Source organism: Phascolarctos cinereus, unplaced genomic scaffold (assembly GCF_003287225.1).
Source record: "Phascolarctos cinereus isolate Bilbo 61053 unplaced genomic scaffold, phaCin_HiC Scaffold_9;HRSCAF=440, whole genome shotgun sequence".
Classification (NCBI taxonomy): domain Eukaryota; kingdom Metazoa; phylum Chordata; class Mammalia; order Diprotodontia; family Phascolarctidae; genus Phascolarctos; species Phascolarctos cinereus.
In genome coordinates, this window is record NW_027556402.1 from 241,112,256 (window position 1) to 241,133,961 (window position 21,706).

At 43.1% G+C, this 21,706-nt stretch overlaps 1 protein-coding gene across 2 annotated transcripts in view; it reads left to right on the plus strand.

Moving 5' to 3' along the window:
* The window catches only part of EXT2 (exostosin glycosyltransferase 2), a 195,850-nt gene that overhangs the window by 16,358 nt on the left and 157,786 nt on the right, over window positions 1–21,706 (plus strand). For both annotated transcript variants that reach the window (XM_021009725.2, XM_021009727.2), the window contains exons 4-6: window positions 10,766–10,882; window positions 15,639–15,834; window positions 20,343–20,482. In XM_021009725.2, coding sequence (XP_020865384.1) covers window positions 10,766–10,882; window positions 15,639–15,834; window positions 20,343–20,482 — 453 coding nt within the window. The remainder of the gene's footprint in view (window positions 1–10,765; window positions 10,883–15,638; window positions 15,835–20,342; window positions 20,483–21,706) is intronic.

Sequence of the window (21,706 nt, forward strand, 5' to 3'; positions counted from 1 at the left end):
TTTCCAGGCGGTTGTTTTTATTAGTTTGCATGCTCTCGTACATTGTTAGGGATTGGCTGTGTTTCTTGGGCCTCCTTTGGCTATGATCATATAAGTAAAGGCCTTCCTGTGCTTTTTTTTTCTTCCCTATTTTTTCTTTTCTTTTTTGATGAATGCCTTTTGTTTTAATGTCACAGTCATTTCTTCATATCTACACCTTCCTCCCGCCCTCCTCTAACCAGAGTTTTACCTTTTAACAAAAATTTTAAAAGAAAGAAAAAAGTAGTTCGGTCAAATCAGCCAACATATTGACAGTATCCAACAGTGTATGCAGTATTCTATACCCATGGCCCCTTGTCTCTACAGTGTCAATGCCTATTCTTATAAAGAAGGGTACTTCACTGTTTAAAAGAACTGTAATTTCACCCATGTGAATTCTTCCTTCCTTGTTCCCTTCATGCCTTAGTAGATGGCTTCATAGGTTGTGGTTGCTGAAAAAAAATGTATTGTGTCGTGGCTAGCCCTGGGCTGAAGGTCTTTGCTGAGCCAAGCCCGGTTGGTCCTCGGACAACGGGCATGCAATTGCACTGAGTTGGTACATAACACCCTCCTCGCTTGTAGAACCTGCCAAAGCCTGGCTTCATCTGCTCTTGCCTTTGGAGATCCAGGGTTATATTTGTGCCCTGTTGAAGCATCAGGCTTTTATAGGGCAAAATCTGAGGAGAGATAACAACTTGAACAGTGCCCCTCCCTGAAGCCGACTTGGCCTGTCTTGAGGAGTGAAATTGCTGTTCAGGTTTGTGCTTCACCTTATGTGCATCTAGCCATGTTGTATACAGCAAGCACTTAGGTCCTGCAGGCTTACTTCCTGGAGCTAATGGAAAGGGAGAGAATTAGCCCACCTGCCTTGAGGACAAGGGGCCATGGCTTACTTATCATGTATCAATCTGTCTTATTGAAAAAAAACCAAAAACTGATATGTCAGGGATTTATTACAAAAAAGCAACTTTTAGGGGTCTACATAGATTTAGTCAGTCTTTTTACCTTCTCCACTTATATCTACAATTCTGTGTGATGATTATTAAGGCTCCAAATGAGGACTCAGAAACCACTCAGCGATCTGGTACATTTTCAGTTTGATTTACTATCTGGATTTACCGAGGTAGTAAAATTTTAGAACGATTTTCAAAATCCAGGGTTCAAAAGGTTAAAATGGGAGGTAGCTAGGTGGCACATTGGTTAGAGCACAGGACTTGGAGTTAAGAGGACCTGAGTTTGAATGTTACCTCAAATGCTTTCCAGCTGTGTGACCCTGGGTAAGTCAGTTACCCTGTTATTTCTCTGTGCCTTGATTTCTTCATCTGTAAAATGGGGATGATAAGTGCTTCCCTCATAGTGTTGTTGTGAGGTTCAAAACCGTTAACACATGTAAAAACACTTTGCAAACCTTAAAGCACTATATCAATGCTAGCTTGCTGTTCATTCATTTTAGTCCTGTCCTTCATGACCCCATTTGGGGTTTTCTTTTTTTTCCTTTTTTGATGAGGCAGTTGGGGTTAAGTGACTTACCCAGAATCACACAGCTAGTGTTACGTATCTGAGGCTGGATTTGAACTCAGGTCCTCCTGGCTCCAGGGCTGGCGCTCTATCCACTGTGCCGCCTAGCTGGTCATCATTGCTGCCGCCGCTGCCGCTGCTGCTGCTGCTCTCCACCATTCTGTATTCAAAATGGCCCCAGTGCACTTCTTAGCCTCTCCATTATCATTGTCTTTTCCTTAGAACCACCCACAGTACTTTGCACATAAGCACTTGTGAATGTTTGAATGAAGGGATGTATTTTGATTCATAGACACACATTAACTGAAAACCTTGAGCTGGAAGCACCTTGGAAGGCAGCTAGTCCAGCTCCCCATTTTATAGATGAGAAGAATCAAGGCCATAGCTGGGGTGACTTGCTCAAAGTCTTTGTGACTGACCTGAGACTAGAGTTTATTGGCTTCAGCCAAGATCTCTCTCCCAGCTTCTCAAAGGGCTGTTCTAAGAGTTCAGAAATATTATGTTTGAATTTAGAAAATGAGCACACCTTCGTGGGGGTACCAAATACTCTGGAAAGCAGCAGGGACCACTCTGAGCCCTAGTCCTGCCGACAACAGTCTTGCTTAGAGGGAGGCTTCCGATCCTAAAGTGGGTGTGGGAAAGCCACAGATCAGTAGAGGGCAGTCAAACCACACGAAGTCTCCCTTGGAGGAGGAAGCCCCAGCACATCCGCTTATGGCAGTCCCTCCCTCCCAAGGCTCGTTGGCTTCTGAATGGGCTACTTCATTATGGATTTGGTTGTTGTGGAATGTGAAACACTTGAGGAGACCGAGCTGGAAAAGAAAAGAGCTGTTAGAAATGCAATGTCTTTACCTCCTGCTCCCGTCTTTGTTTTTGCAAAAGCTCAAGCTCTGTTTGGCACATTATTGTTGGTATGGTGTATGGACGTGAATGGGAGATCAATTTCATTTTATCAGGCACATATGTTAAATAGAATTTCATATTCTGGCAAGGGGATATCAGGTAAACAGAGCTTTACTTTGGCTTCCTGTTAATTCCTGAATGGTAAGGTTCCCAAAAGTGAAAGAATATTTCTTATACACACACACATGCACGCAATCATTGGCTTCCAAATGGTGAATGATGAATCATTTTATTTCATCTCATATGGAAAGTTTTATCTTGCAGCCCAAATAGGCTTGTGAATTGGGAATGGTCAATAGTCATTTTTGTTAATTTTCTTATTGCTCCACATTCAAAATTGCCATGATCTGGGAGTTAAAAAACTCTTTTAATGGTGAGTGATGTCTCAGGTCCCTCCTGAGAATGTTCTATATTCTATGTACTCAGGTCTCCTTCTGTGCTAATGGTCTGTGAATCTTCAATGAGAACTTCCACCCAGGAAATACCAGGGTCAGAATGGAAGCAAAAGCCTGTCCCCTTGGTGGTTCAGTCCTGCGTAGGTTTAGGCAAATCTACTGATCTTCCTTGATGTTGCTTTCACCACTACCGTTGCTGCTTTGTGTTTTTATGGGGTTTTTAGTGGGGCAGTTTTCAGGAGCTAATCTTAACATGCCCCGGTGGGGTAAATATATGTCTGTTGGTTTAAATCAGAGGTGGGGAACCTTTAGCCTCAAGGCCACACTTGTCTCTCTACAACCCCAAGTTTGGCCCTTTGACTGAATCCAAACTTCACAGAATAAGTTCTCTTAATAAAAGGATCTTTTCTGTAAAACTTGGACTCAGTCAAAAGGCCACCCAAGGACCTAGAAGGGCACAGGTCCCACTGGTTTAAATAAATGTTTGGTAGAATTTTGAATTTATGGAATTGAAAAGATAGGGCACAAATTCTTTTTAAAGACCGTGACACCTTGAACTTAGACATTTTCAGGCTGGATTATATCCTATATTAGGAGGTAGCCGAGTGTGAAATTACAGCCTAACTCTATTAGGCGTTATAAATACCCACATAAGAGAGGAGGTGATTTAGGAGTGTTGAGTTAAGAGATACCTTGGCCTGGAAGAATTCCCATCATCTGAGAAATGGACGCGGGACTGGGAAGAACACTAGAGGGGTCTCAGTGGCAGAAAGGGAATCTTGGCATTGACAAAGGGCTTCAGAGTTCTGAGAATTCTGTCCAGTCAGGACAGTGATATGCAGTCTGCCTCCAGCCTGAGGATGGTAAGAGGTGAACTCCATAATCACGCCATATTAAGTGTTTATTTCACTATTGCAACATTAGGAAAGTAATGCAAATTGTATACTTCACATCAAGTTACTTTTCAAAAGTAAAAAGTAGATATCTAAAACGTTTAGGAATCATGACAAAGATTAAGAGATGAATGGAAAACTGAGGGAGTATAAGTGTCATAAAACATAAAATAGGAGCCTCCTTTGGAAATAGAACAATCAACACATCCCACTCCACACTTGGTCTTCCCAAGCTCGGTAACAGACCTAAAAATATTACTTAAAACTAGTCTCACTTAGAGAGTATTTCACTTAACACTGCATTAACTCATTTCCACAGCATTCAAAACTCACCTAGCTCTCATGTTTTGCTGCACATAAAAATTGATTATGTTTTGAGTTTTCAGCTCAGTCTGTTGACCTTTTTTTTCCCTATGGAATTATCTCTGATTTTGTAATATGTTAACTGGCAAAAAGAATGTGTTTTGCATAAAGTCATTTTCTGACCAAGTTTTCTAAAGAATATGTATCAGATAAGTGGGTGGTTCAATGGATAAAATATTGGACTTGCAATCTGGAAGACTTGAGTTCACATCTGGCCTCAGACCCTAATTAACTTTGTGACCCTGGGCAAGTTATAACCTCAGTTTCTTCATCTGCAAAATGAGGATTATAATAGCACCTCCCTCCCAGATGAAGATCAGATGAGACAATATTTCTAAAGTGCTTTGCAAACCTTAAAGCACTATATAAATGCTAGCTATTATTATTAAAGCAAGAAGTAGTTATAGCATTTTTCCCATATAAAGGTGGAGGGAAATTAGACATGCATAATGTCAGAGCTGGTAAGGAGGGGCCTTAGAACACAAAATGCCAGAGTTGGAAGGGCTCTTCAGAGGTCATCTTGTCTGGCCCCTTCATTTCACAAACAAGCAAAGTAGGCAAAGTGCCACACTGAAGGTTAGTATATGAACCCAGGTCACTTGCTTTCTTTGAGCCACGTTTCTCTCCAGGCCATGTTTTCCTTAATATCCCTTCTTGTGAAACTTGATTTGTATAATATGGTAAGGCATGAAATTGGCTGAGAGCTCCAAAACCGTAACACATTAGGGTCTACTACAAATGTGTGCCTCATTGATAAGCATAATATGACATATAATTGATAATGAGGCTAATAACATGTGATAAAGTGAAATCTTAAAGCCTTTCCAAAGTAATGTCCTGTAGAAGTGCATCCTGCGGTCTTTCTCGGGGTTTTGGGAGCAATTGACTTTCCCCAGCTTCTCAGGGCTGCTGTTTGCATGTGTTTATTAGAGCCATAGCTCCTTCCCTATTACAGAGACCCAGAAAGAGCCTGCATGCCATCATGTTCTTGGAACCTGCCCAAACCCTTTGGGTCTGGATTCAGTGCTCTGTGCTAAGCAGGATACAATAAACCCACCTGGCGGTACCAAGGACAGTCCTGAGGTTGTACAGAAGGGCCTTCCAGCTGGAGAGGGTTTTCTCCCTCAGTATGACATCACTCACCTGTTCTTGGTTTCACCAAAGCTAAAGCAAACAGCTTGGGATTTTGAGGGGTGGTTAGAAAGTGTTTGAACTTAAACTGGTCCTGTTAGATGGGATGTAGGCTGTCATCAGGCTGCAGAGGGGTTTGGGAGCAATCAGGGCTGTAGAATGTGTGGTTTCTCAGCTTCAGTCCCTTGGCACAGGCTGTGCAGTACATGGAAATGGTAAAACTTTTGCTCTCGTCAGCTCTTTTGTGGGGTGTTTGTCCCCTAGGGAAAGAGGAACGATAGAAACTGATCTGACCCACACCTGCTTTCCTTGGGCTGATGAGGTGTCATCGTCCTACTCACCGGATCCAATTAAAACTACTTGGCCGCAGTTTCCTAATGAGGGAAAATGGAGGGTTAGGGCTGGAAAATCGCAGAAGCCGCGCTCAATTCCTGGGCTCTGTGCACACTGCCTGGGAATTGGATTAACAAGACGGAATAGTTGGCATGGGGGGAGAGGACGGTGTGTGACAGCTGACAGATGAGGCTACACCTCAGTGGCCCTGGAAAAATACTGGAAATAATGGGGGCTTGGGGGGAGGGCGGGCAGTTATTCAGTTAGGAGCTGGGGTTTACCAAACAACGTCTGACCCCAACTAGAAGGTGTCTATCTGAACCTTCCCTGAGGTATTCTGAGTCCCACTGCTTGCTGTGGGGTTTTTTTTTTTTTTACCCAGAGACACCGTTGCCTTTTACTCTCTCAGGATATTACCTTGGATATGTTTTTTCCTTCCAACTTTAATAATCTATGTTCTAAGGTCCCTTCCAGCTTTAATTAAAAAAAAAATATATCATTCTGCAATGTACTAACTGCTCTGCAGTAACCTACCCTGGTGTCTCACCGGGTGTGATCTTGGGTCAAGTCAAGTCACTAGGCATTTATTAAGCACCTTCTAAGTGCTGGGCATTGTGCTAAGTGCTGGGGATACAAAGAAAGACAAAACCAGTCCCTGTCCTTGGAGCTGGTGAGGGAGACAACATGCAGACAGCTATGTACAGAGAAGATGTGTAAGGGGTAAACTGGAGATAATTTTACAGTAAAGGCCTTCAAATGAGAAGGGGACTGGGAAAAAGGCTTCTTGCTGAAAAGGAGATTTTAGCTGGGAATCGAAGGGGGCTGGGGATGCCAGGAGCCAGGAGGAAGGAGAGAATTCCGTGCTTGGGGGAGGGCCAGTGACAATGCTGGAGTTGGGAGCACCAGGGAGGCCAACGTTCCCACATTGCAGAGTAATTAGTTCTCCTATAGTTCTCCCCAACTGATAGGTTCTAACTTCTAGAAGGGAATGTAGATACAAAGAATGCAGCGACCCCTGCTCACAAAGAGCTTACATTCTAATGTGGGAGGAGGGGGAACAACACAGGTGGAGGACACCATCCCTCTGAGGTATTGCAGGTTCGCTTCCAGACTACCTACCACAATAAAGCAAATACTGCCATAAAGTAAGTCATGCAAATATTTTGCTTTCCCAGTGCACATAAAAGTTATATTCACACTATATTGTACTCTATTAAGTGTACAGTAGTATTATGTCTAAAAATTAATGTACATGCCTTCATTAGAAAAATACTTTATTACTAAAAAATGCCAACCAATATCTGAACCTTCAGGTGAGTCATAATCTTTCTGCTGGTAGAGGGTCTTACCTCAGTGTTTATGGCAACTGACTGATCAGATTGGTGATTGCTGAAGGTTGGGGTAGCTGTGGCCGTTTCTTAAAATGAGACAGCAATGAAGTTTGCCACATTAACTCTTCTTTTACTTGAACACTTAGAAGCCATTGCAGGGTTATTAATTGGCCTAATTTAAATTCAGGTAGGTGGCATAGTGGGTAGAGTGCTGGGCCAGGAGTCAGGAAGACTTATCTTTCTGAGTTCAAATCTGGCCTTAGACACTTATTAGCTGTGTGACCCTGGGCAAGTCACTTACCCCCTGTTTGCCTCAGTTATCTCATCTGTAAAATGAGCTGGAGAAGGAAATGGAGAACTATTCCAGTATCTTTGCCAAGAAAACCCCAAATAGGGGTCCCCCAAAGAGCGGGACACAGTGAAAAAAACAATAAAAAATTTCAATATTGTCGTCTCAGGGAATAGGGAGGCCCAAGGAGAGGGAGAGAGATGGGGAACAGCTGGTTGGTGGAGCGGTCAGAACACACAACATCTAGGCATTTAGTTCACCATTTTATGTGGGTGTTAATGGTCTGTGGTGCCCCAAAACAATTACAATAGTGAGGTCAATGATCACTGATCACAGATCACCATGATAGATATACTACTAATAAAAAAGTGTGAAATAGTGTGAAAATCGCCAAAATGTGACACAAAGACAGGATGTGAGTGCTTACTATTGGAAAAAGGGCACTAATAGACTTGCTCAACACAAGGTTGCCCCAAACCTTCCATTTGAAAAAGGTGCAATGTCTGCAAAGTGCAATAAAACAAAGCACAATAAAATGAAGCATGCCTGTATTAAAATATATGCATCGTAAGTTTGAAGTACACACACACACACACACACACACACACACACACACACAGAGTAGTTAAATACCAGGTAGCTTGTCCACTAGCAGTTGAGAGGATTTGGGAGATGCCTCTTGCAGGCAATGGTACCTGAACTGCATCTTTAAGGAAAAGAGGGACTTTAGGAGACAGTAGTAAGGAAGGGATGTTTTCCAGGCCTGGGAGGGATGGCCAGCATGCAAAGGCACTGAAATGGACTGTGGTGCATTGTGTGTGAGGAACACAGGAAAGATGACATTGGTTGGAACGTATAGTGTGGAAGGAGTAATGAATGTGCTTATAGATTGGGCAGGGCAGCTAGGTGGCACAGTGGATAGCACAGTGGCCTTGGAATGAGGAGGACCTGAGTTCCAATCCGGCCTCAGACACATAATACTGACTAGCTGTGTGACTCTGGACAAGTCACTTAACCCCAATTGCCTCCCCAAACAAATGAACAAGAAGATAGATTGGGGGCTGGGTTGTGTGGGGCTCTACAAGCTAAGCAGAGAGGTTCGTAGTTTAACCGAGAGACGGTGAATAGGAAGCCACTGGAGGTGGTTGAACAGGAGAAGCGCACAGTCAGATCTGCACAGAAGGGAAATTCTTTGGAAGCACCGCGTCTAACAGACTGGGGAGGCGAAAGACCAGGGCCACGGGGGCCACGCAGGAACCTTCTGCAGTAATGTAGGGAAGGTGCCATGAGAGCCCACACTGAGATGATAGATGTGTTAGTGAAGAGACAGACTGGGTACTAGAGATTCTGGGAAGGGAGAAATGGCAAGATTTGACAATTAATTGGCTGTGTGGGTTGAAAGACAGTGAGGAGCCCTGGCTATGAATGTGACAGACCAGAGGGGTGGGGTCCTTCAATAGAAGGTCCTTCAACTGTCAACACACTAGGGACATTTGGAAGAAGGAAACACTTTGGTCTCTCTAAAGATCTCATCTAAAGATGGTGAGTTCCGTTTTGGACATGTTGAGCTTGAGATATTTCTGGGATGACCAAATAGGCTTTTAAAAAAAATCTTCTTAAAAATTTTTCAGTGGAAAAAATTTCACCTTCTCTCCCTCCTTCATCTTTCCCCCACTGAAAAAGAAAGAAAAACAAAATCTTTGAAACAAATAATGCATAGTGAAAACAAAACAAATTGCTACTATATTGGCCATGTCTAGGGGAAAAAAAGTCCCAGTCTGCACCCTGAATCTCTTATCTCTCTTTAAGGAGATGGGTAACATGTTTCATCATTAGTCTTCTGGACTTACGGTTGGTCATTGTATTGGTTAGAGTTCGTATATCTTTGACAGTTGTTTGTATAGAAATTTACCTGTCCTGGTCACTTCAGTACATATACGTTCTGGTCAGTATCAGTACATAGAAGTCTCTTCAGGTTTCTCTGAAGCCATCAACTTCGTCATTTTGTGCAGCACAATAGTATTCCACTAAATTCATATGCCTAATTTGTTTAATCATTCCTTAGCTAATTAATACCCTGTTTGGTTTCCGTTTCTTTGCCATTGCAAACAGAGCTACTATTAATATTTTTGTACATACGGGCCTTTTCCTTCTTTCTTTGATGTGTTTGGTGACTTGATTTACTTATTAGTAACATCACTGGGTCAAAGGGTAGTAGCTTTTGAGGAGCACGGCTCCAAATTGTTCTCCAGAATGTCTGGATCAGTTTATAGCCCCACCAACGATGCATCAGTGCACTTGTTTTCCCACATCCACTCTAGCACTTGCGACTTTCCTTTTCTTGTCCACTTTGCCAATTTGACGGCTTTCAGGCAGAACCTTAGAGTCACTTTAATTTTGGCTTCTCCAATATCAGTGATTTGGGACACTTTTTTCCCATACGGCTATTGATAGTTTGTATTTCTTCCTCTGAAAACTACGTGTGCATAGCGTTTTGATCATTTCTCAGTTGGGGAATGGCTCTTATTCACATGTGAGTCTGTTTCTGCATCTCTTGGAAAGGAGACCATTATCAGAGAAACTGCTGTAACTCCCCCTCCCCCTCCACGTACCTGCTTCATTTATGATTTTAGTTGTATTAATTTCCTTTGTTTTGTATGACGAGAATTGTCTGTTTTGTCTTCTGTGGTCTTCTTTGTTTGGCCATGAATTCTTCCTTGTTCCTCTATCTTTTTTTTTAGTATCTTGGTATATGGTATGAGATACTGATCTATGCCTACTTTCTACCATGCTGGTTTCTAATTTTCCCAGCAATTTTTGTTGAATAGTGAGTGCTTATTACAGTAGCTGTAATATTTGGGTTTATCGCTTGGCTACTGTGCTCAATTTCTTAACCAGTATCCAAGCATTTTGATAATTACTGCTTTGTCGTATAGTTTGATATCTGGTACTGCTAAGCCTTCTTCCTTCCTAGGAAGGTTGGGGAGGGAGTAAGAGATGATATCAAAGAGATGTTAAGTGATGAACACACAGGGAGAGTTGTAGAAGTGATAACGGGGAGCCAGGAGTATCTGCCTTCCCTTCTAGGACTTGAACGAACCTCCATTACACCCTACTATCCATCCCTTAAAGCTATTGCCCTTTTTCCCTCCTTTTCATAGCCCAACTTCTTAAAAAGTCATCTGTACTTTTTGCTTCTACTTCCTTTCTTCCCTTTCCCTCCCCTTTCTTTCACCCCTTCTTGACTTCACCTTGGCTGAATGCAGAGCCTCAGATGGCCTTGAGCAGATACCTGTCATTACCCAAATCTCACAAGAGTCATGATGTTTGGGGGGTGGGGGAGGCTCTGAGGGGTAGCATGTGGTGTTTGGAGGCTCTTCTCTGAGACTACCTTTTTAAAAAATTTTTTTGCATAGTAGAGGTGATTAAAGAAGACTGAATTTGGGATCCTAGTGGACGAAGGAGTGAGTCAAGGATGGAAAGCATTGGTTGTCCCGGAAAGTGTCCCTTTTGGTCCAGTCTGCTTGGACTGGAGCATGGTGGAATTGGAACCCTTCTTCCTTACAGTTTCCTGACATTTTTTACTTCCAGGGCCCTTCTGGCTGGTGGTGGCTTCTCCACGTGGACCTATCGCCAAGGCTACGATGTCAGCATTCCTGTCTATAGTTCCCTGTCAGCTGAGGTGGACCTACCAGAGAGGGGACCAGGGTAAGGTGTTCTCCACACAACCTGTTCTTTCTCTGTATGATGAGAGGGTTATGAGCCATGACACAGGCAATGCACCTAGCCATAATAGCCCTGAGGGCTTTTTTTCTCTTTCCTTTTCTCCCTCTCCCCCATGTGTAAAACATGCTCTTATTTCAACAATATAAGAAGCCTTGGTGATCTGGAAGCAGTTTTGCTTCTACTTATAGGCTGGTTATTAGGGCCGGGGGTTGGTAATGAAGGGAGCAGGCCACATCATGACTTGGTGTGGGGTCTAATGGAATTAAGGGATGTAATGGAAAGCATACTGGATTTGGAGTCAGACGGCCTGGGGCTGAGGCCAACTTCAACCACTTAGCTACCGGCGTGGCCGGGGCAAGCTGTCCCATCTCCTGGCCCCTGGTTTCCTCATCTGTAAAATAAGGGGGTGGGAGAAGATCACTTCCAGCTCTGAGCCCTGCGATGCTTTCTTGTTGTTTCCCCTCTTACGGCCTCAGTTTCCCTATGTATAAAATGAAGGGTTGGCCTAGGAGAGACAGCATGGTGAATAGTCTGCAGCTGGAACCTCTTGAACAAATTACTCAACCTCTCTGAGCTCTGAAGTTTTGTATGTAACATGACTGAGTAAACTTTGACGTGCTACGTATACATGCCAGCCGTCACAGTGATGTTATTCTCTAAGACACCTGGGAACTTTAAATCCTAAATTCTTATTTTTCCTGTGATTCTTTTCAATAGGCAGAAGGAAGGGATAGGTTGTAGCTGGTGGGATGAGTGCCATATGCTGGTTGACTGGCAGCTGTCTACCTCAGAGCCCAGTCTCCCTTTACCCTCAAAGCTTGTACTTCTGTGCTGGTCTCTTCCTCTTCTTCTGTCCCTTGACAGAGGCAAGGACACTCTCACCACCCATTTGGAGGGATAGCGACAGAAGTGTTTTGGATTTGGGGCACTTTGTGAGAATTACTTCTTGGGGGTGTTTCCCACATGTCTTGAGGCATGCACAGGGGTGGTCAGACCATTGTCTTTTATTTGCAATCTCTGCACCCCTGCCCTGCCCTTTTACCAATTTTTCCCTAATGGGAACTTGTGGAAAATCATTACTGCTAGCTTCTTGCAAGGTGTGTTGGCTTCAGGTAGGATTTTTGTCATTTTTCCTTTAAATGGAGATAAGTTAGGAGTTTACAGCTTTCATAAGTGACAGCCTTGGAAGGTCATGTGATATTTTTTTAAATTTAGAATTTGGACACTATTGGGTGAATCACAGAAGCCACCAGTAGTGATTTCTTTCTTTCTTTTTTAAAAAAGAGGACATATAATAAAACAAACCCATTCCCAGATTGTGTTTATTAAAGATCCACTCATCCCATAAGCTCAGGCAGCCCTTGGAGAAAGGGGAAGGTAACAACAACAATGTTAATTAAGCTCTTACTCTGCAGGGAGGACTTTGGGGAGGTGGTAGCTGGAGATGTGAAGTTTAGCTAAGACAGGGTCCTTGCTGTTGTGGGGCTTAGGGCTGGCATGAGGAGAAGGCACAAGCACAATATGAGGGTCCATGGGAGTATCTTGGCCATCACCTAGTCCAATTTTCTCATTTTACAGAAAAAGAAACTGAGGCCCTCTAATTTTGGCTGTAACCTAAGTTTGTGCAGGTAATAAGCAGTAGATCTGGGTTTCTGTCCACATCCTCTGACTCGACTGAAGGAGAAATGATCCCTGTTGACTATTAACATCCCTATTAACATTATCCCCGTTGCATTTTATTTTAATTTGTTTTGTTAAACATTTCCCAATTACATTTGAATCTGTTTGGGGCAGCCCCTGAGAATTTTGCAGGCTGTGATGTTTGAGACCTCTGTAATCCAGTATATATAATCCGGTGCATTGTACAGCTATATTAAAAAAAATGCTCTGCATGTCTGAATGGGAGGTAGGAGAAAAGGTAGCATTTACTTAGGACTTTAAGGGTTAATAAAGGAACGTTTCATTTTTGTCTTTGTGCATCCACTGCTTAGCCTAGTGCCTGTCACATTAGTAGCTGCTTAAAAAATACTCATTGAATGTCGAGTGAATGAAATAAGAATTCAATAAATGAGGGAGGGTGGGGCATTCTAGACAGAAGGAGCCACATGAGCCAAAGTAAGGTGGCTGAGAGGGGAGTGCATGTTCAGGAGACAATCCAATTAGGTTAGCACTTAGGGAGCAAAATGTGGTGGTGGTCAGGTTGTGAAAAGCCTTGAATGCCAGGTAAGTAAGTCCTTAAGATAGTTTGATGCTTTCCTTCTTTTAAATTGAAATTGAAGGGGATGAGGCCAAGGGAGAGATGGTGGGAGTGGGTGGATAGAAATTGACTAGATGGTTGTGATATAAAGGACTTCCTGAATCTACACTTGGCTTCTGTGTAGGGAAGTCCAGCAAACCATCTCCCCCACCTTTGCTTATGATTTAGTGGAAGGATGAAATCAGTTTTTTGGCCCTAGGCCCAATTGGGTCACTCCCAGAAATACCATTTTTCTTTATCTGGAACACCACTGAATATTCTAATGATGATGACAATAACAATTAGATAATGAAGATGAGTGATTTCATTGATGGGGTAGGAGAAAGATGCTTGGATTTGGAGCCTGGGTCCCAGCTCCGATGTTGACTAGTCCTGGGACTAGTCCAGCAAATCTCTTCACCTCTCAGCCCTCAGCTGCCTGACTCATCAGTGGCCATGGTGTTCTTGGCGTTCTCTACCTCACTTTATCAACCTCTAGGTGACCTACGTGGGTGTCTATCCAGTGTCACCCTTCAGGATTTATAAACTGCTTTTCTCTCAAAGAGACGGTGAAGTAGGTAGTACAAGAGTGATTATCCCCATTTTACAGGAGGGGAAAATAAGGCTGTGACTTGCTGTGGGTCATAGAGTAAACCCAGCTCCTTCTTTCAGTTAGAGTCAGGTACCAAGATTCTGCTTTCTAACTTGCCTGTGTTTAAGTCGGCCTCCTAAGAAGCGATTCCATTGATTCAGCCGTATGACTTCATGGAACATTAGGGTGGGGTGTGTCCAAGTATGGCCCTTTTGTCCTGGCCTATTTCAGAAAGAAGTTGAAGTGCTCTCAATTTCATTTCATTCTTCCCTAAAAATAGACAGACCTTTCATGGAGTTGGCCCAGTTTGTGGGTGACATTTTGCTTTTAGTTATTTGCTTGAACCCAGTCAGTGTGGCTGGGCCAAAGAGGTATTGGTCCTTGTAGGTCATAGCTAGAGGAAGTGTTGGCTTTTTATAATCATCCCAGCCCTATTTTGAGGTTTGGCACTTCTATTCAGTAATCTGGAGAGGCCTTTGACTGTAGGAACCAGAGCTCTGCCTCTCTACTGCCAGGCCAACTCTGAACACACTCTCTTATACACGTGGAGGGAAATCAGGTTTGCGGCAGTGTTCCTAATTAAACTAAACACTTAGTAGTAGCTCTTTAAAAAGAAAAGTACCAAGAACTGTATCATTTTTTTTGTTAGTCAGCAAGTTGTCCATTCAAATATGATTCTCAAATTCACTACAGGGTCATAGGATTTAAAGTTAGAAAGGACTTTTGAGGTCATCAGATCCCATCTGCCTCATTTATAGGTAAAGAAACTGAAACCAAGAGAGTTGAAGTGACTTGGTGATCGATTTAGACATGTCTTAAGCCATGGGTCCTCTGACTCCAAATCCTGTGTTCTTTCCACTGGATTCTTGGGAGCTTTTTCTGTTCCCTTGACTTACTTTGTGGCCTGTAGCTAATCTTGCCTCTCATAGTGCTCTTCTCCCCACGTGCACATCAGTGGAGGTGTGATTCCATGTTGCCTTGAATCGATATCGGTATGGGAGCTGAGTGCTTTGCATTTATTTGTCACCTTGTCCTCCCTTTGAAGAATGGGATGAATCTGATCCTGTTCTCAGAAGGTAAAACAAGGCCCCAGGCAGCATGTTGTAGCAAGAGGAGCCAAGAGCTGGGGGTTAGAGCCTGTCCTGGGGCTTGTTACCAGGATGAATCTGGACAAGTCATGCAACCTGTTAAATATACTCTTCCAAGTCTTCTTCTGATATGCTATGCATGACATTTTTCAAAGGGAACTTTTACTGAGGAACTAAGGAAAAAGAATTAATTCCTACCCCTAACAATAACTTAGATGTTTACAAATGTACAGAATATAGGCAGTTTGTCCTTATGTAACTTGGTCAGTGATAGATTGACGTGGCTGGCAGAAGTCTGTGTGGCACTTCCCCCCAATCCCTTTCTCTAACCTTAGTAATTTCTGGGGTGGATTTAGGTTGGGACTTTGGCTAACTTTGGTGGGACCCTCAGACTTTCTCAGAACCATCCCTGAAGTACCATTTTTGGGCCTGGACCCACTTGTGGACCTGTGTTTTGTTTTCTCTACTGCTCTTGTAATGTGGTATGGCAAATTCTAGTTATTCATGTGTCTTACTCCTGACTGGACTGTAAGCTCCATAAGGTCAGGGACAAATTCTTATTTCAACTTTTCATCACCCTCAGCATCTAACAATAGACTTTATATGCAATGGGTGCTTGATAAATATTTGTGAAATGTATACATGAAAAGAAAGTAGCACTATATGCCCATAATTACGAACTGAAGTAAGGGGAGGCCCATTCCATGACAGATATTTTAAAGAGAGAATGCTCTTTGCTCCAAGTCTAACTTCAAAGACTTTCTAGGCCTGCCTAGAGCATCTGCCCGAGGCCTTCCAATCACTTTGATCTCTTCCTCTCAGCCCCAGGAGGTATTTTCTTCTGTCATCGCAGATGGCTCTTCATCCCGAGTACCGCTCAGATCTGGAGGCCCTCCAAGCCAAGCATGGGGAGTCGGTGCTGGTCCTGGAGAAGTGCACCAATCTCTCCGAGGGTGTCCTTTCCACACGCAAGCGATGCCACAAGGACCAGGTCTTTGATTACCCCCAAGTCCTACAGGTCAGTACTGTTCCCTGCCTGTTTCTTACCACATGAAACTAGGTGAAGTCTGATGGAGGAGCATGGTGTAGCATAGCTCCTTGCTCCTCTATGTACTCTGGGATCTGACCACTTGTCAGGTGCGTGATGCCATGGACAGAGCACTGGGTTAGAGGCCTGAAGACCTTGAGGACAATCTTAGCTCTGTTCCTTATTACCCAGGTCACCTTGGGCAAGTCACTTAATCTTTCTGTGTCTTTGCTTTTTCATCTCTAAGATGAATAGGAAAGTGTTACATGACTTATAATGGGCCTTCCAAATCTAAGGCTTATAGTCTTGTGATTCAGCTCTAAATAAGGCTATCCTAGCACCACAGGCCAGATAGGCAGTCTTGCAAATAAACCATTTCATTATGGGAGGGAGATATGTTTAGCTTCCTCATGTTGCCTTGAGTCCAGAGTTCGAGTGTTCTTAGACTTGCCAGCTTGAAGGATGTGAGCAGTGACCTTTGCTGCTTTCCTCCCAGGGAAAGGTGGGTGGTACTTGCATGACCCCTCCATACTAGGTATGGATTCCTCACCTCGGTTGAATGAGTGACACTTCCAACCTCCAGAGGCGGGGATGTATCATCTGCTCCTCTGGGGATGTTTTTATAGGCGAGATGTTTAGCATTCCTTGGGTGCGGGGGAAGGGAAAGGAGGAGTCTGAAACCCTCATCCAAAGAGAACAATTGAGTTTTGTTCACTTAGCTACTTGAAATGCAGACAGGCTTGCCCAAGGAGAGCTCTCTAGGAGATGGGGTACTTTTTTGAACTCCAAAGAGAGCTGGCCCATGCTGAGATTGTTAAAATACTTTCCCTCACAAAGCAGGGCATCTCCCTCTGGAATGTCTAGCTGATAACAGCGATGATGTGAGCAGATGTATTTATAGTAAACTTTGTCTAGACAGGAAAAACGGTTATCAGCATGTGTGTCCACATCTGGATGGCTGTCTCTCCAGGCCAGTTGGGGCTTTCCACCTGCCACTGGAAGATGCAGTGACTCATTTTCTTCTTAGAATTGTGCTTTCTCATTTATCTTTAGAGGAGTCTAGAATATTGACTTTATCTCTTTCTGTTTGTCTCAGAACACATTAAAGTAGTTTCTTATCTTTTGGGGGAGTGGGAGAGGGAATAGGGAGAGCTTGGGTGTTTGGAGTTTCAGGGTCTCTTCCTGGTCTGCTTCTCCTCTTGCAGCCACCTGGATCCTCTACATTTCTTGTTTCCATAAACACCAGGTGGGAAGGTTATACCTAGTACCTGAGTAAGTGATCTTTTAAAAATTTTTTGTGTGTATGTGTGTGTGTGTGTGTGTGTGTGTGTGTGTGTGTTTGTGTTTAAGATTGGACATGTTTACCTTAGTTTCCAGCTAAATGCAGAATGACCCTTAATGGGTTTACTAGTATTTTTTCTCTCCAAAGGTACTAGGTAAGTAGACTTCCTAGAAGGCTTAGGCCAATCACTTTTCCTCTCTGTTCTCTGGGTGGATTGGGGCTCATCATGGCTGCTTCAGTGCTTCTTCTCGAGAGGTGCTTAAAAAAAGAGTCGTCTTCTTGTCAACATCTCTTCTCTACTTCCCCATCCTCCTCAGGGTTGACACCCTCCCCAGGGTGAGTTTTCTGTTTGTTACCTTTGAAATCTGCTGAGGAGATTTCATAACAGCTCTTCACACATCTAAAAACAGATAGGACCTGCCAACATTATTCCTCATCTTTTAATGCAGTTTCCCAGGTAACAGTATCTTCTTCTGGCAAATGTAGATGTTGCTTAGGATACTGTTAGGTGTGTAGAAGCCTGGGGTTACTCTCAGTGCTTGCGTGGAGTGGAGGTCGCCAAAGACTCAAGGCTTGTCAGAAGGTGCGTTGATTATGAACTGCCTGTCAGATCTTCGCTTTTGAAGGGGCCTCAGAAATCAGTTCCTCTTTACCTTCTATTCTGCTTATCCATCTCCTTTACAGCATCACTTTGTTCAAGTGCATCTGGTGACACGGAGCTTACTGTTTCACAAGACGGCTCTCTTCATTGTTGAGTGACTCGAGTTACCACAAGATTCTTTCACATAGTAAACTGAGTTTTGACTTTGCAACTTCTAGTCCTAGTTCCAGTTCCCTGGAAACTGAAAATGTTTCGTCTCTTTTCCAAATGACAGTCCCTGTAGAAATCTGGAGGTGACCGCCATGCTTCCCTCTTGTCCCACTCCCACCCTTGTGCTCACTGTCCCAGGCTCAGTGTTCTCCAGTTCATTAGCTCTTTCTCCATCCTTCTTCACTTGGTGACTCTATGTTTTGTTCATATGCCTCTTCGGTTGTGGCATTTAGATCTTAAACTCAAGAATGATCAGGGTGATGTTAAGTACCAGACTCTGGAAGTTGGAAAGGACTGCAGAGGTCCCGTGGTCCCGTCTGTGCTTGGACAGAAATCTCTAGAGTATCACCAACAAAGGTCATGCAGATGCTGCGGAAAGCCCTCCTGGGACAGGGAATTCCTTCCTCAACAGTCCATTCTACTTTTAAGAAATGAAGCGGAGATCTTCCTAATGCAACTTCTACCCATTGTTTCTAGTTTTGCTCTTTGGTGTCATGCAAAGTAAGTCTAATCCTTCTTCTGCTGATAGCTTTTCAGAGATTTGTGGTCAGTTTTCGTATTTCTCCTCTGCTTTTCTGTTCCTTAGGTCCCCACTTAATTCTTTTTTTCCAGGTAACAATCCCTAGTTGCTACTTTAGCTGATTCTCATGTGGCATGGTTTCCAGCCCACTTGTCATTCTGGGCCCCCCAAAGCTGAATATTCACCAGTTTATCAATATCCTTCCAAAAATGTGGTACCTGGAATGGAACAGCTCTCCAAGTGTGGTCGGACCAGGGAAGGGGACCCCCTTTGTTTTGAGATTTGGACTTTTGTTAATGTATCCTATTATTGCATTAGGTTTTTGGACAGCAACGAGCTCACTTTGGGATCTTTCCCACATAAATGATTATTGCATTGGTTTTTGCCATCTTCCACTTTGTTTAGGTGCCTTTTTGAACCTGAGGTGGGACTTTGCATTTATCCTTATTTAATTTCATCTTTACTCTCAGCTGTCATTTCCTCTATGGTTTCTTGGCTGCCATATCTGTCATCCAGTGTAGAATTGACCCCTCCCAGCTCTATTTTATCTACAGATTTGTTCAGTCTACCTTCTACCTCTTCAGTGGGGTCCATGACTATGATGAAGAGCAAGGAAGAACTGACCATACGTAGAGCCTTGAAGTATACAACTAGAGTATTTCCCCCAATTGACCTTGGTGCCTTTGTCAATACTCTTTTGGTATAATTATTCAAGTCCTTTAAAAGCTTCATCTTCTAGCTTCTCCTCCTCCATTGTTGTCTCTGTGGATGTGGTAAGAAGCTTTGGGCAGAGGTTCTTCATGCCTACTGTGTCCTTTTGAGAACTTGTAGCTGTCATTGGTAAACCTATCCTGTGACATGAAAAATCGGACTTTTCCAAGCACCCCGTAGCCAACTTGGAGTTTGGGACATTGGCCTGGAACCTTAGACGATATAGCTAGGCCTGTGATAGATCAGATTGTTGGGTATCGAAAAGTGATTCCTGTCACTGTCTGCGGTGTAGTTATGAAGCAGCATGGGGATGGGGGGGCAGGGGTTTGGAGTCCAAGGACCTACCTTTGAATCCCAGCTCTCTTCCTGCGACTTGTACTTGTATGATCTTGGGCAAATCACAGCCTCTCTGGGCTTATTTTTCAGATGAAGAAAATGAATCTTTTCCAGTTTCAAATTCTATGAGCTTTATAATCATTGCCTCCGTATTCCCTTGTACTTCTGGTTCTCTTTACTGCCAGTATTATGCCTGGTGGGACACTAGAAGATGTCCTTGGCATGTAGCATAGTGCCTGGTACTTATAGAATGTGTACCTTGGCACTTATATACTTGTTGACTGACTGACTTGTTGTGGACTGATAAAACATTTCCAGTTGTGTCAGTGAAGATTGATAACTGTTAAAAAAAAGCTGGAAAAACTGATGCAGTCTGAATGCAGGTCAAAGCATATTATTTTTCACTTAATTTATTTTTTTCATTTTTTTCCTTTTGGTCTATATCTTCTTTTATAATCCGACTAATATAGAAATATGTTTAGCATGATTGCAAATGTATAACCTATATCAAATTGCTTACTTTCTTGGGGAGGTGAGGGAGAGAGGGAGAAAATTCAGAACTCAAAATTAAAAAAACCTGAATGTTTAAAGTTCTGTTTACTTGTAATCAGGAAAAATATTATTAAAAATATTAAAGATATTATGAAAATATTATTTAAAAATAATGAAAATATCATTTAAAATTATTTTTAAAAAAAGCTGAACTTGTGGTGTCTGGAAGTGTTGGCCTCCGTTGGTTTCAAACCACAGAAAAATTTTGATCTCCTGAATCTTTCATAGGTAGGTCCTTTGGGCTGGTCTGTCTTTCAATCTCACTTCGTTGATTCTTTCACCTGTAGGAGGCTTCTTTCTGTGTGGTCCTTCGTGGAGCCCGGCTGGGCCAGGCAGCTCTGAGTGATGTTCTTCAGGCCGGCTGTGTCCCAGTTATCATTGCTGATTCCTACGTCCTGCCCTTTTCAGAGGTTCTGGACTGGAAGAGGTATGTTTATTTCTGTCCTCTGCCTGGTCTCTTTTGGCTTATTTCTGCTTCCCAGGGCTGGTCTATTGCTTCTGCTGTCAGGACTCAGATGAGCCTGACTTGTGGTGTTGAATGAAGGGCCAGAAAATGTCCTAGAATTTATCTGGGTCAAATTAAGGTGTGCCTTTGGCACTAGAGAGATGGGCAGGGGATACCATTGAGAGTAGTTCATCAAATAGCTTCCTGTCCAGTTCACTTACCCTCTATCAGCCTCAGTTTCCTCATTCCTCAAGTAGATATATTAAACTTGCACCAACTCACAGAGCTGTTGTGAGAGAAATGCTTTGTAAAAAGAGTAAAAGAAACACTTTGTAGAATACTATGGAAATGTCTTACAGTAATCTCGCAGTACCATATGAATTGTCATCGTGGGATAATTCTGTGGAAGACTTAGCAAGGGTTGAAAGAAAGGGTTGATGAAACTTAGTTGGCACTCCAAATCCTCCGCCTAGTCCTGCCTTGGATGCTTAGTTAATTTCTTCTTCACCACCTTTGAGAATGACTATTTCTAGTCTTGGCTCATTTTAGGAGTCAATACAAGAGAATTTCTTGGGGTAGTATAAACGGCCTGTTTTAACCATGGCTTCTGGTCATGGGCTTGGCTTTTCATGTCATCCTCTCTGTGACAGAGGGGGTGATAGTCACCCTGGACTCTGCCTTGCTCAGAGAACTTCTGGAAAAATATATTTTGGCTCTAAGATCTTCTTTTAGGAAGATGTTAGCAAACTAGACTGTTCAGAGGAGAATGATCTGGATGGTGAAGAAACTAAGACATGCTGTACAAGGAACAGGCCCAGGAACTAGGCATGTTTGGCCTAGAGAAGAGATGATTTATAGGAGGATGTGATCAATATCTTCACATGTATAGGGGGCTATTGTGAAAGAAGCATTAGACTTATTTAACCTGACTCCTGAGGCAGAACCAGAGGGGCAGATTTTAGCTTGAGAAAATTAAAAAAAAAAGCTTTTTAAGAATGAGATCTGTCTTCAAATAGAATAAGTTGTCCTGGGAGGCAGTGGATTCCCAATTCCTGAAGGTCTTCAGACAGACTGGCTGACCATTTGTCAGGATTATTACAGAAGGACAGACTAGACCAGATACTCTCTGAAGGGCCTTCTGTGTCTGAGATTCTCTGTTTTTTGTGATGTCCTTAGCATCATGGCCCAGGCAGGTCAGTGAAGTTT